Below are 14963 nucleotides of genomic sequence, written 5' to 3' on the forward strand. Positions count from 1 at the left end.
AGGATGGTCTCGATCTCCTGACCTCGTGATCCGCCCGTCTCGGCCTCCCAAAGTGCTGGGATTACAGGCTTGAGCCACCGCGCCCAGCCGAGAATTCATGTTTTTATTGATACTTCTTACTTTTTAAAATTGTGGTAAAAAGCATTAACATTAAACTTACCATCTTAACCTTTTAAATGTACAGTTTAGTAAAGTATATTCACATTGTTGGGCAATAGATCTCCCTAACTTTTTCATCTTGCAACACTATACCCACTATACACTAATTTCCCTTCCCCCCAGCTCTTGGCAACCTTACCTTTCTATCTTCTGTGATACTTCATATGAGTGGAATCATACATATTTGTCCTTGTAACGGGTTTATTTCACTTATGTCCTCAAGGTTCATCCACATTGTAATGTATGATAGAATTTCCTTGTTAAAGGCTGCATGATATTCCATTGTAAGTACATACCACATTTTCTTTATTCATCTGTTGCCATCACCAAGAGGTTGGTTACCTCTGCCTCTTGGCTACTGAGAATACTGTTGTGATGAATATGGGTTTGCAGATACCTCTTTGAGATACTGCTTTGAATTCTTTTGGATATATACCTGGAAATGCAACTGCTGGATCATTTGGTAATTCTATTTAGTTTTGTGAGGAACCTCCATGCTGCTCTCCTTTGCAGTGGCACCATCTTACATCTCCACCAACAGAGCACAAGAGTTCTAATTTCTCCACAATCTCAGTAACACGTTATTTCCTATTCTTTTGACAGTGGTTACCCTAATGCACGTCAATTGATATCTCATTGTAGTTTTGATCCGCGCTTCTTCTATGACTAGCGATGCTGACCATCTTTTCATGTTTGCTTTCCATTCGTGTATCTTCTTTGGAGAGTTGTTTATTCAAGTCCTTTGCCCATTTTGTTTTAAATTTTTACATGTTTGTGGGGAACAGGTGGTGTTTGGTTACATGATTAGTTCTCTAGTGATGATTGCTGAGGTTTTGGTGCACTCATCACCTGAGTAGTGTACACTGTACCCAGTGTGTAGTCTTTTATCCTTCATCCCCCTCCTACCATTTCCTCTGAGTCCCCGAAGTCCATTGTATCATTCTTATGCCTTTGTGTCCTCGTAGCTTAGCTCCCACTTATGAGTGAGAACATACGATGTTTGGTTTTCCATTCCTGAGTCACTTCACTCAGAATAATGGTCTCCAATTCCATCCAGGTAGCTGCAAATGCCATTATTTCATTCCTTTTTATGCTTTACCCATTTTAAAATCAAGTTACTTTTTATTGTACAACAAAGTTACTTACATATTCTGGATATTAGCCCCTTATCAGATATATGATTTTTAAATATTTTCTTCCATTTTGTAGGTTGTCTTTTCACTGTTCATTTTTTTCCTTTGACATGCAGAAATTATGGTTGTGTAGTCCCATTTGTCTATTTTTTTTTTTATTTTGTTGCTTGAGCTTTTGGTGTCACACCGAAGATATTATTGCCAAATCCAAAGTATTATAGCTTTCCTCCTATGTTTTCTTCTAGGAGTTTATAGTTTTAAGTCTTATGTTTAGGTCTTTAATTCATTTTGAGTTGATTTCTGGAGATGGTGTAAGGTAAGGGTCCAGCTTCATTCTTTTGTATGTGGACATCGACTTTTACCAACAGCACTTTTGAACAGCCCTTTGGCATTCATATTTCACTGGTTTACATACTATTCAACAAGCTTATTATAATCATAGTAACCAGTACTGTTGGCACAAGTAGGTTGGAGAATGCACAGAACAGGGTGGACTCAGGTGAGCATCACTTCTCTGGGTGGAGCTGAGCTACCCAGGTGTCTACAAGACTCAGTAGTCTACAAGCTCTAAGCAATGAGTGTATGCATTAATCACCTCTTTTTATTTTGTGTTTATTGATGTTTTAACATCTGGGGTCTTGCTAATCCTGGAGAGACTGCCCCTTCCAGGGCTAGCCAATTCTTAGAGCTAGTTAAGGACTCTCCTGAGAGAAGCCTTTCATATGCAAACCAACCAATCCAGAGCCTACACTCCACAACCTCCTCCACTGAGTTTTTGCACTAAGGACCACTACTCCCTTTCCCTAATCACCCAGGACTGGGTACCAGACAACCAGCGACAACCCCTGTGTCCTAGAGCTTGCTGGAATTATTCAACCTAGCCAATCCTAAGCCTGCCTACTCTGCCTCACCTATTCCTTCCTGCAAAAACCCACAATAAAGCTCCATGCCCATGTTTCCCCTGTGCCTTGAACCTGGTGCTTCCCTGTGTGGCCTCCCATGGTGTGGTATGTCCCTCCTCTTGGGCTCTATGAATATAACAAACTGTCTTTTCTATGGTAATTGTCTCCTGATCTGTTGGCCCTGCCATACCTAAATAATACTAAAACTTTTATTTTAAAAGTGTGTCATGCACACTGGTCTATGGGTTAGAGGAAATGAGTGGTATTATTTGAATGATCTAGTTTTGTGAAGAACAGGCCAGAGTGCTTCTGCTGTAAACCCCTTTGGGTCACTTAAGATTGCAATCACATCTACGAGGTACTTGTGTTAGTGCATGGCACATTGTAAGAGTCCAATTCACAACTTGGTACTGAAGTCACAGCAGTGAATGGTTCCTATCCTCCCACCATTTTCAGACTATCAGACCATCTGTCAAGGGACCTTCATTTTGCCTAGAGAGGGAGAAGATGACCCCTGGGTCCTGAAAGAGAAGTGCAAGTTAGGAGGAAAGAAGGCTGGACAGAAAGAAGTTTCTAGGCAAGCAGACACTATGTGCCAAGGCCTACAGGCAAGTCAGCAGCAGCTGTGCTTAGCACAATGCCTGGGCACACGATAAGTATGCAAGTAAGTTTCCGTTTTGTTTTTAATTTAGTTTAATGTTATTAATTTAAATTTGAAATTTAAATTAAATTTTAGGCAGGAATGGGTTCAGAAATAGGTAGAGGATTAATAGCGACCAGCTCTGACTGTGTCACCATTGTGACATGAGTGGAACCCTCCCAGTTCACTAAGAAGCACGCAATGATGGCTCATTTCCTAGAGCAGAGCATTAACTGTGCATTTACAAAGTGCAAGTACCTTCTACAGGCCTGGAAGAGTGCCAGTCATTGGGTAATGTTAGTGACTAGGACACGAACCCAGCCCTTGAATAACTCCACAACATGAAGTTGGTCCCTGAATAGGACACAAAAGACAGAGAGAACACAAATGTGGCCAACAGGAGAGTGAATGGCGGAGGCCAGCCAAGGGCACGCAGCTGTTCCACGGGCCCGCAGGGAGTTGGGTTCTCGGTATTCACTCCTGCCCAGGCCTGCTGCCGCCAGCGGCCTAGGGAAGAGGATTGTTTTTCTATTACAGGGGTTGCTACCTTCTGGACTGATTTGGCCCCAGACTGCATCATGAGTCAGAAAAACCACTCTGTTCCAGTCACGACATGGTCACAGAACTTTGGTGTTTCCTCAGCTGCAAAGAGGAACAATATCTAACTTCTCTCTTTCCTGAGAGGACTCCTGTAAGGTCATGGGAATTCCCTGAAAGAGCAGAAGGCCTTCCGTAAACAACAGGATCCTAACCCTCACCTTTCCACCTGGTGGGAACTTCAACACTGATCCCATCAAATCCGTTTCTTCTCTTATCATCAGTGAAAATCTGCAGTGCTTTTACAGGATTCAAAGAGATCAGAAGGTGCTAAAGTTCCTGCTGGAATCCAGTCACAATCCCTCATGCTGAAGATATGAAAGGATAACAGAGGCCAATATCAAGCTCCTCACACAACTTCAATTTAAATTAAACTTCCTTTAATGAAATAAAAAACAAATGGTGCATTGCATAATATTTGTGGTCACAGTATAAAACAATACAATTAGTTCATATAACATTGGATATGGACAAAAATACACAAGATCCTTTCTTTGTCTACGGAAAATTCTGCAGATCCTTATGTGCCACACTTAAAAAGAAAGTCAACGTTTTTTCTTCTAGGGATCTGCACACGTATTCATCACTGAGAATTTGGTCAAACAGTGGAGGAGAACTTACCCAAATCCCAGTTCCCTTCTTCCTCTGTTGTCATCGGTGAAGCTAAAAAAAAGTTTTCTGAAAGTAGCAAGTTGTGTAGTATTGCTTATTATTCCTGCCAAAAAGGCTCAGTCTTTGGCTCACAGATGTCAGTGACAAAATCATGGCTGCAGGCAGTCTGCAAAGCAAGAAGCAAGGGCCACCGGGGAAACAGACAAAGGTCTGGGCAGGAGGGGCCTCCTCTACCAAGATCTCAGGGAGCCCCTCAGATGGTGGGGGTGAGGTGGGGAAAGACACTCAAATACATACATTTTTAAATTAAAATTTAGCCCAGTTGGTGAGTCAGAGTTCTACTGTCCCCTGAAAAATCTGAAAAGTTGTTAAAAAGTTGATTTGCATTTTTCTTTTTTTTCAAAGTGAAAGGTGTATGTAAACATCATAAAGTAAACAATGTACAGGAATTTCGAGGCTTCTATCTGAATATAGCTTAGGCTCTTTCTGGGGCTATTTTTATGATTAGGAAAAAAAAGAAAACCCAAACTTTTATAAAGTTCCTTTTTGTTAAGAAGTGCAATTCCACCCGTGAGACGCGGCTGGGTTCCTCTTTCATTCACACCAGTGCTGCTGGTAGGAACCTCTTCTAGAAGAGCACTTGTCGCAGGGGTCGGGGGGGGGAGCCCCATTTGGTACAACAAAAGAGTGCATCTCACCACATTAAAAATACACATTCCTGGCAAAGTTATATCCCTAGAAGGAACTAGGTCCTTGATACAATGCCCTGGGATTTCTTGCCCCTTCCTCCCAGCCCCCAGGTGACATGCAGCTTGGGTAGCCCAATGGACACGGGGCAGGTGGGTGGAGGTCAATGCCTTAACAACTCCAGCCCTGAACTGCAGCATCAGTATGAAAGGAAAAGGTACAGTGTGTAAGCACCTGTCACATTTACCACCATTGAGTGTCTGCTGTGACTCAGTCCATGGTTTTACACACACCCGGTCATGTCCAAAGCTAAGCACCCTTTCTTCCTACTAAGAAGGGCCTGTGCCAATAAAATCCTGAATCTCCTTTTAATAGACGCAAGGGCTGAAAGGGCACTGGCTGTTACTAACACAGCACCTGTTTATATATTTGTTCTCTCTTTAACTCTCACCTGTACAATCACCTACAAGCTGCCTCTTCTGAAATAGCAGTTAGGATATAACATGCAGAAAATACCCAAATCTAGTGCCAACAAGGCCTCATCCTCTTCCTCTAGTCACTCAGGCCCTGGTGGGGTATACCTGTTGCCCGTCTTCCCACCACAAGCCTGGGCCAAGGAAAGGCTACTGTCAATGCAGAATCTAATATTTCTACCCCGTGCACGGTCCCCTTGGCGGGAAAACTCAATGGGAATCTGCCTCCGGGGCGACTCAGTGATAAGTGCAGAACCGGCTGTTGGGGAGCAGGGGGCAAAGGTGAGCCAGGAGGAACACAACTCCCGGCCCACGGTGACAAAGAGCTGCACATGAATGGCCATCATTTTGTATTAGTTTATTGCTCAAAACAAATGAATCTTTTTTTCCCCTTTGGAAGAGAGAGCAGTGTTAGATCCTTCAGAGCCAGGATAAAAGCAGAGGATTGCAATTAGGGCATGAGTCACCAGCAAGCCTCAGAAAACTCCACTGGGATGCTTCCGAAAGGCCAGTGCTGTACAGGGGGCGAGACGCTTCAGGGAGCAGGAGGCTCCGAGGGGAGAGCTTTTAAAGCAGCAGCAGAAGCCCGGGATGTAGAAGATCTCTCTCTGTCTACTCTCCTATTCCTGATGGGAGCAGTCGGGCAAAGCAGACCGCTCTCGACTCTGCTCTACAGGCCGTTCACATGACAGCAAATTGCTAGGTTTCCTTCATGTCCCTATTAGGAAAGCAAACATACCACAAAGTATACCCTTTCTCACTAACCCCCTGCAGTGGACCTTCAAAAGACCTGAAGGACTGAAAAGGTCATACAAAATACATGGTGCTTCTAGGTAATTTCTGATTCCTTGAAGTCAGTCAGTCTCACAAGTAGCAATGTGCCTCCAGGTTAAGGAACCCAAGCAGCGTGTGAAGGACATGGCGTATCTGTGGGTCCCCCTGCAAGTCTCTTGGTGACCAATGCCTTTGCCTCCCACAATGGGCAAGACAGAGGAATAGTGGTGGCTTCTTTAGTCTAATTTGCACCTGGCACTACTCTGACCCTCCCGGCTCCAGCTGCATAAAAAATAACTCCGCGGGATCCCTCTTCTGCTCTTCCTGGGGTCCCCTGAGGCACAGTGGCCTCACAACTGCTGGAGCAGGTGTCTGTTCCTTTCCTTATCCCCAACCTCTCCTTCCTTGCAGCCCTTCTTACTGCCCTGGACAGAGCTGGCTGTGTATTTTTCTTCATATTCATTCTTAAGGCTAAGGTGGCAAGATAAGGTGCTCAGTGGAGAGCCAAATTCTAGATTCCAGGGCCGCCATTTCAGCGCTCTCACAGAAAACAAATACAAAAGAAATGGAAAAGGGGCAGAGAAGCAAAAAAAAAAAAAAAAAAAAAAAAAAAGCATTTGGGCTCGATAAGAAGTTATATACTCCAAGTTTGGATTTCAAATGTAGTCTAAACCCCTGAAAATAGGGGGTGGGGTAGGGTCGTAAAAGCCACAAATTAGCCTTCAGCACAGGTCTGTGTTGTCTGTCAGCCCGGTAGAGGGTGGCGCTCAGCAGCTCTCTGAGCACACGCCTCCGACGCGGAAGCTGGCTCTCAAGCGGGCAGGCACATTCTCACTGAAGATAAAGAACTCTGCATGCCATCACCCCTTCCTCACCACAACCCCGCGAAACAAAAGCTATAAACACACACAAGTCAGAGGATCTATAAACCAGTGGGAGAAAAATAATTAGATGAAGGTTAACCATTAAAAAGCTGCAGTTGGGAAAACACACACTCGATTGTTACATCAGAAAGTGCCGTGGGAAGAAGAGCCGTGTGCTGGTAAACATGTCCGCGCTCAAAACTTGACATGCAGAAAAGAGAGAGCGCCAAGTCCCACCTGAGATTAGAGAGGACTGGTTTTTAGTGTAACACACTTTGTTTTAAAATATCACTGTCCTCTTCTTGCCCCAATTGCTCCTAGAACGTCCCTCTGTCACTCCCCTCCCGGGCCAGCCTAGTCCATCTCCATCGACATGAGCCTGCGGCGCTCGCGCCGTGTCTCCTGAACCTCCTTCTTACAACACCAGTGGGAGCTGCAGTACCCGATGAGACAGGACAGGAGTCCGATGACCGTGGACAGACCGACGCCGATCAGCAAGGGATACTTGAAGGCGTTCAGCACTGGGAGGGAGAGATCAAAGGGGAAGTCGGTCAGTGCTGCCAGGGAGGCTGCTTTGGGGGCACCCTCACCTCCCTTCCCCACTGGAGCAGGATCTCCCCGAGAGATAAGGTCTCATTCCTCCTGCATCTAGCACCTCGCACACGACTGGAGACAGGAGAAGCTCAGCCTTATCTGTCACAAAAATGAGCAAATGTCTTCCCACCCAGCTCTGTGGGGAGAATAAAAACCATAAAGAAGATTTCACTGGATGCCTTTGAATGTCAACTTGCTTTTTAGGGTTTTGGCAAAAGATTGATTTTTAAAAGTCAGTATAAGGGCATCGCACATTCAGCAGCAGATGCATCCTTAAAAAAACTGCATAAATCAATCCTATGCATCAAATAACTGAAGTGTACTAAGGGAGCTATTTTAAGTAACACTATAGTAAATTATCTAGCAAAGTGAATAATTACTCCCTTGTTTGTTAAATCTGGGTTTTTATACGGAGTTACTTCAAGCAAGGAATTCCTAAGATACAAAATATGGAACAGATGACTTAAGTGTCAGAAATGCACAAACATCATTTAGATTCCACCCTTGAAATCCCACCTTCCCTTCCCATAAGTACCCATGCTCCTTGGGTGGACACTGCCACTGGACTAGGTGCCTTATGTTTGCTAAGGTTTAATTTTCAAAATAGCCCCATAAGACTATTAGCTCATTTTACAGGGAAAATGGATCAGAAAGGCTAAGTAGTCTGTGGAAGAGCAAGGGCTCTAATTTCCATCTGACCAATCACTAGGTTTCTACTCAAAAGCTTTCTACTCATCCTCGGACGCCCCTGGACTTTAATTCTCTTTATGGAGTTATTTCAACTAACATGTACTTTCTGAAATTTTCCACAAAGGAGACATGTTTGTTGTAAACCAAGGAACAACTGTCCCCATTCTGGGATGCTCAGGGAACAAAGCTCTGACTATCTAGTTAGGTCGACCCTGGTATTCGTCGTGGTCCAGTGAGGCTGGGAGCTCATCCTCCCATCTTGGGGCTCTGTGAAGTACCCACTCTGTGCCAGTGACTCCGGGAGGAGTCTCTCTTTTTTTTTTTTTCTTGACGTGGAGTATCGCACTGTCACCTGGGCTGGAGTGCAATGGTGCGATCTCGGCTCACTGCAACTTCCGCCTCCTGGGTTCAAGCAATTCTCCTGCTTCAGCCTCCTGAGTAGCTGGGATTACAGGCGCCCACCACCACACCAAGGCTAATTTTTTTTTTTTTTTGTATTTTTAGTAGAGACGGGGTTTCACTATGTGGGCCAGGCTGGTCTCAAACTCCTGACCTCATGATCCGCCCACCTCAGCCTCCCAGAGTATCGGGGTGACAGGCATGAGCCACTGCACCCAGCCGTGAGTCTCTCTTCTTTAAGAAGCAAAACCAGTGGTAGTGAGAGTAGCAGATCACTAAGCTACAGCTCCCCTATCGACCTGAACCCTCTGTCTCAAGGCTGCTCTCTGTCTGTGCCTGGCAGAATCCATGCCAACCCTCGGACACAATAAAGCGAGTTTCTATAAATGTATAGAAGAGGAAACGCCTTGAAAATTTTTCTAGTAAGTCTTGAAAATCATTTATCAATGGTGCCACCAGCACATAATAGCACAGCTGGGGAAACAGCAAGGGCTGCTGGGGCTCCTTCTGGGTGTAGACTCAGGCCAGGTCTAGAAAGAAAGCAGGACATGCTACAGCACATTCCTCAAACTGTGGCCACCTGGGTTCTGTCAGCTATAGCCTGGCACAGAAAGAAGACATTCCCAAACACTGAGAAATTTGGGTGACATTCTTACCATCCATTTTCACAGTTATAAAAACGGGCTTGGAGTGGATCTCTGTCTCCTTCTGCCAGGAACCTGTTGGTGACTTCACCCATGGAGTCACGGAACAGTAGTAGTTGCCAAAGTCCTGGTCCTCAGAGCCATGCACTTGCAGCAAGAATTCCAGCACACTCACGCGCTCCAGGCTGAGGTCGCTCTTCCAGTCCCTCCGGGAGGTGGTCACGATACCCTTCCGATCCAGGGAAGACAGGAGCACAGGAGCCTTGTCCAGGCCAAAGGAGTGCACCGCAAACCAGGATACATCAAAGGCCATGTCATCTGTGGATTTCCAAGCCAAAACCCTGGGGTCAGTGCAATGGGCAGAAGTCACATGTATGGCCACCATCCATGTATGTGGCCCTTACTACATATGGCAAGCACAGCACAACATGCCTTCGGTCTCACTGAATCCTCACAGCAGCCCCATGAGGAAGGCACTATCATACTTTTATTCTGTCATTATTGCCAGACTATATACCTGCTCAAGGTCATGTAGCCAGCAGGTAGCAGAGTATGCAGCTTAACCCAGGAAGTACAGCTCCAGAGCCCAGCTTCTTAACCACTGCACTGCTGCCACCCAGACTCGGGGGCCACAGGAAGAAGAGTCAGGGTCAAAAACTGTCTCCCACAGAGAACACTGATCCGAAAACTGGTATGCGGGGACACTGCAGGCTCTGTCTCCCAAAGAAAGCCAGCTCCTTTGACATTTCAGGCAGAAGAACCCAAGACTGGAAGGACACTAAAGTCATATGGAACAAAATGTACATAAAATGAATTGCACCAAATTTAGAGCTGTAAACAGTTTAGGTTTTATTGTACACTATGGTTTTTTTTTCCTTGCAGAAGTGGTTAAGTTCAAAACGAGGAAAAAAAATGTCAAGCTGAGAAAATGGAACACAGTTTAACAGTCCCAGAGAGTAATGCTGAATCGTAAAGTACTCTGCAAAATTAAGGTTCTAACAGCCTCAAATAAATTAATATGGGCATAAGAGAAAGAAGACTTTGGCTCAAGTGGTAATTCTCATGGAATGTGAAAACAGAGCACACATCATAAGCCCTTGACCTCTTCCCTTGACTGGTACCAACCATTATCAGCTGTGTCGGCTCTGAGCTTCATCCAGCAACAAAAGACAACAGCCACAACACTGTTTTCTCTTAAATCCACTTGAGAAAGGATTTTATATAAATGTCAAATAATAATTTTTGCTGAACAAGAGATAACATTTATTCATTTAGTGAAAACACACTGATAGCCTCAAAAAGCACATTATAAGGCAAATAAATTATGTTCAGATGCTTACATATTAAAAACGTAAGCAGAACCAAAAGCAAGAATTTCTATGAAATTATCCAAATGATAATTCCTTTTTAGCTCACTCTAAACATGTAATATCTTCTCTTTTTCTCCCATTGATCCACTGTGGCACTTGAGCATAACTTTTTTTGTTGTTGTTCCCAGTATCTCTCCAAGGAAACCAGCTCCCTGGGGGCAGAGGGCGTGCCATAAACAGCCTCAAGCTCTCACAGTGCCAAAGGCAGAATGGACACCCGCATCACTCTCTTGTCTTCAATGAAAACTCTTAACTCAGTGCTGCTGTCACCTGCAGGTGCTGGGTGGTTGCTGAAGGCAAAAAGCCAAACCAGGTTCCCAGACTCTAAGCCCTGATCCCCACGGTGCCTTACGGTATGGGAGCCAGGCTCCAGGGCCAGGCTGCCTGGGCTAGCATCCCAGCACCAGCACTAATGAACCATGTGAGCTGGGCGAGTTCCCCAAGTTCACTGAGACTTAGTTTCCTCATCTGCAAAATGAGAATGACAGCACTCAGGGTTAAATTAACTACCTTTATTAAAATGCTTAGAACAGCACCTGGAACACACTAAGTGCTCAATAAAAGTTGGTCACCATGAACATTATCTCCACAGTACAACACACATGCTCCTACACACAGACCTGCTAAGGGGAAGGGCATTACCAGCTGCAGCAAATGCCGTTGGTGCCGGTCCACACCAGCTGGCAGGCTGAGCCTCTGGCTGCTGCAGGCGCTGGCTGTTAAAACTCACACACCTGTACCCTTCCCCTCTCCAGAGGCCGGGCTTAGGCTGACAGAAGCTACTACCTGGAGGTTCTGAAACACTCTCACTCCTTGGCCACTCAGCCTGTGGACAATGACTGACTAGTGAAGGGACAGAAAAGCCCAGTCCCCTTCCCTCCGGTGGGCCTACTCTGCGGTACACTCATGCTCCAGAGCTCCCCGTGGGGAGGCGGACTTGCTCCGAATTCATGCCTCGACCTCGGCCTTCTTCTCCAGCTCTATCTCAAGTCCCTGCCGCCCTCAGTGTTCTCCTGAGAGCACTCCCTCAATCCACCACTCACATGCTTGTCTTGTCTGTCTTTGCTTGGGGAGAACCTGACCTAAGATACTGCCTCAGAAGGGCCACAGTCCGCTGTCCCCCACCCCTGCTCGGCACAGAGCACCTTGGGCCACAAATCACTTATGCAACGTGCCCTTCACAAAAGAGCATTCCCTCACAGCCCACAGCATGTGTGAGGAAAAACTAAATTACAACTTGTGTTTAATAATTCAGAATCTTCCACCCACACAGTCCAAGAGTGCAAAGTTCTGCAAAATTGTGATCTGAAAGATAACAGGCTACCTATAGCTTTTGCAATTAATTACATTGGAGGAAAAGACTTTTACATTAAGGGCACAACTGGTGACCTATTAATTTACTGAGAAAGAGCATTTAAAGGATTTATTTTTGTATGTATCATAAATGAGCTTTAAGGGCAAACATGGTATTACATTTTTCCAACTTTTGAAAAGGATTTTCCTCCCTTTTCCCTGGTAGTCTCTTCTACTTTTAGCTTCATTTTCTCTTCTGAATCCTGCTTTCTGTCCTCAATCTTCCCCATCTCAGGTACAGGAGTGGCTTCTCATTCCTCTTCCCCTGTGAATGGAGCTGACCAACTCCATGGATGTATATGGGATTGTTTATTTTCCTTTTCTAACATCTCCCACAAACTCTCCTTCTGTTTCCTACCTCTAAAGATCAACGATGTTCAGCTTCCCTACTAGAGCCAATTTTGGTATCAATCAACTAGTCCAGGGGTCAGTAAACTGCAGCCTGCAGGCCAAGTCCAGCCCACCACCTGTTTTTGTAAATAAAGTTTCACTGAGGCTGGGCGCGGTGGCTCACGCCTGTAATCCCAGCACTTTGGGAGGCCGAGGTGGGCGGATCACGAGGTCAGGAGATCGAGACCATCCTGGCTCACATGGCGAAACCCCGTCTCTACTAAAAATACAAAAAATTAGCCGGGTGTGGTGGCGGGCGCCTGTAGTCCCAGCTACTCGGGAGGCTGAGGCAAGAGAATGGCATGAACCCGGGAGGCAGAGCTTGCACTGAGCCGAGACTGCGCCACTGCACTCCAGCCTGGGCGACAGAGCGAGACTCCGTCTCAAAAAAAAAAAGTTTCACTGAACACGGCTATGCCCATTTGCTTACACTATTATCTATGGCTTCTTTCACACTACAATGACAGTGTTGAATAGCTGCCACAGAGGCCATCTGGCCCAGGGGCCAAAATATTTCCTACTCAGGTCCTTTACAGAAAATATTTGCTGACCTGAACATTCAATTGGTAGTCCTGCAGAAGCCAGATGTCCACCTGGATAGTGGCGGCATCCAGGTCTCTGCTTCCAAATGCTAGTGTTACCCAGTCCCCTGCTCAGGGACTCACTGGATTCACTGTAGGCCAGCACCCTTTGCTTAGAGCTTGCCCCTTCACACAGAATGGAAAGCTAATTTTAATTTCTTCCCCAGGGCCACACTTCCAGCAGTCTCCACATAGAAACTTGTGACCTTTGTAGAGTTTGGCCTTTTCAAGGTGCAGATTTCTGCCGGCAGCCATGGCTCTACTTGTGATGGGGTGGGTCAATACAGAGTGTTGAGGGTCAAAAAATGCAGGAGAAAAGGGAAGCCCATAGGGAATTAGGTTCTTCATGAGTACTTTAGGAAAAGGCAGAGGTGGGTACAGTCCGGCTCAGTAACAGAGATCCCTGAGTGCATTTAATGTTCTTTCAAGCCTTAAGGGTGGAAGAGTAAGAGAGGGACATCAGCTGGTCACTGAATGGGACTAAACAGAAAAGGAGTAAGACTGACGCGTCCCACAACTCTTAGGCATCCTGTCAGCAATGCTAATATTTTCTGCAAAGAAAAGATGTATAATGATTTCCTAAGAATTCTAACTACAATAGCACCCTCTGGTCACCGGTTACTCCTTTGCTCTGTATGTCTTCATAGCATTAATTGCTGTGATATTATAGAGCACTTTATTTCTTGCCCATGTCCTCATCTAGGTTGCCATGCTCCATGAGGACAGACTTTGGGGATTTTGTTCACTCCTCTATTCCCAGTATCTAGAGCAGCATCTGTATACCAAAGGAACTCAATAAATATCTGAATGAATAAATGAATGAAAGACACAAGAGGAGGAGCCAGACTCTGCCAATGGGTTTCAAATCAGCTCGAAACAGGCCTGGAAGTGACCCACTAACTGTCTTGACAGCTCAGAGTCAAATGTCTGGATGCATTCCCATACCATCTAGCAGATAGATGCATCCACTCAACAAGTATTTATTAAACACTTAATGAGTACAAAGTACTGAGCCAGGCAGTTAGGGGATAAATAGATAATCCTACCCCTAACCTACATCTGTGTAACACAGTGCGGATGATATGAGAAACATTTACAGAAAGCAACATGGTGAAGGGGTGAGGATGAGTGAGGTACCTGGATCCAGTGCTGCTCCCTCGACAGTGATGATACAGAACAATTTGATCAGATCTCCCCGGATGACTGATGGTGTGTCCGAATGCACAGAAGCATTAAATATAGGACCTGGAAAAAAAGTAATGCCAGCCTCATTATTCTCTTTCATGCTTTTGTCAAATTCCATTCTTTGCACTCTAAGGGGCATCAAAATGTGGTTCTCTTCCCTGGGAACTGGTCTAGAAACTCACAAAATAGGTGTTCCAAGATTGCCTCTCTTCTATTCAGAGAGACATGGGCATTAGGCACATCCAAGTGAGCTTCATCTTAAGATTACAACCAAAATAGAACTCTTCTGAAAGAATTACTTTTGCTCTGGCTTTTCTTTCTGATGGCCACAGTGACCTCATTCGAAAGCTACCCTCCACCCTGGAACAGCCTGGGCTGGTTCTAGTTCAACATAGTTCACTTCTAGGCCAGGGTGGCTTAGGGATCAGAGGAACAGGGACTGAAGCAAGAATGCTTTTGGTCCCAGTGGAGTGAGTGGCATCAATGCACTGTGCTAGGTGCTGGGGAAAGGGGCCTTGTTACCAAGAGGCTGAAATCTGGTAAGGAGACAGACGGAGGTATAGTGGGAGAACTCAAGGCACAGCTCCAGCCTGCCAGGGAAAATGGAGGCAGCCTGGATATGCCTTTTTCCTTTTTTTTTTTTTTTTTTGAGATAGAGTCTTGCTCTGTCACCCAGGCTGGAGTGCAGTAGTGTGATCTTGGCTCACTGCAACCTCCACTTCCTGGGTTCAAGTGATTCTCCTGCTTTAGCCTCCTGGGTAGCTGGGATTACAGGCATATGCCACTACGCCCTGTGGATTTTTGTATTTTTAGTAGACACAGGGTTTCACCATGTTGGCCAGCCTGGTCTCGAACCCCTGACTTCAAGTGATCTGCCCACCTCCCAAAGTGCTGAGATTACAGGTGGATATGCCTTT

At 45.5% G+C, this 14963-nt stretch overlaps 1 protein-coding gene across 1 annotated transcript in view; it reads right to left on the minus strand.

The window, feature by feature from the left end:
- Window positions 1-3794: 3794 nt before the first annotated feature.
- The window catches only part of PTGFRN (prostaglandin F2 receptor inhibitor), a 78826-nt gene continuing 67657 nt past the window's right edge, over window positions 3795-14963 (minus strand). The window contains exons 7-9 of the mRNA XM_011933081.1: window positions 13999-14106; window positions 9180-9485; window positions 3795-7361 (exon numbers count right to left, since the gene is read on the minus strand). Of these exons, the coding sequence (XP_011788471.1) occupies window positions 7195-7361; window positions 9180-9485; window positions 13999-14106 (581 nt within the window). The 3' untranslated portion in view covers window positions 3795-7194. The remainder of the gene's footprint in view (window positions 7362-9179; window positions 9486-13998; window positions 14107-14963) is intronic.

The sequence above is a fragment of the Colobus angolensis genome, unplaced genomic scaffold, assembly GCF_000951035.1.
Source record: "Colobus angolensis palliatus isolate OR3802 unplaced genomic scaffold, Cang.pa_1.0 Scaffold124, whole genome shotgun sequence".
Classification (NCBI taxonomy): Eukaryota; Metazoa; Chordata; class Mammalia; order Primates; family Cercopithecidae; genus Colobus; species Colobus angolensis.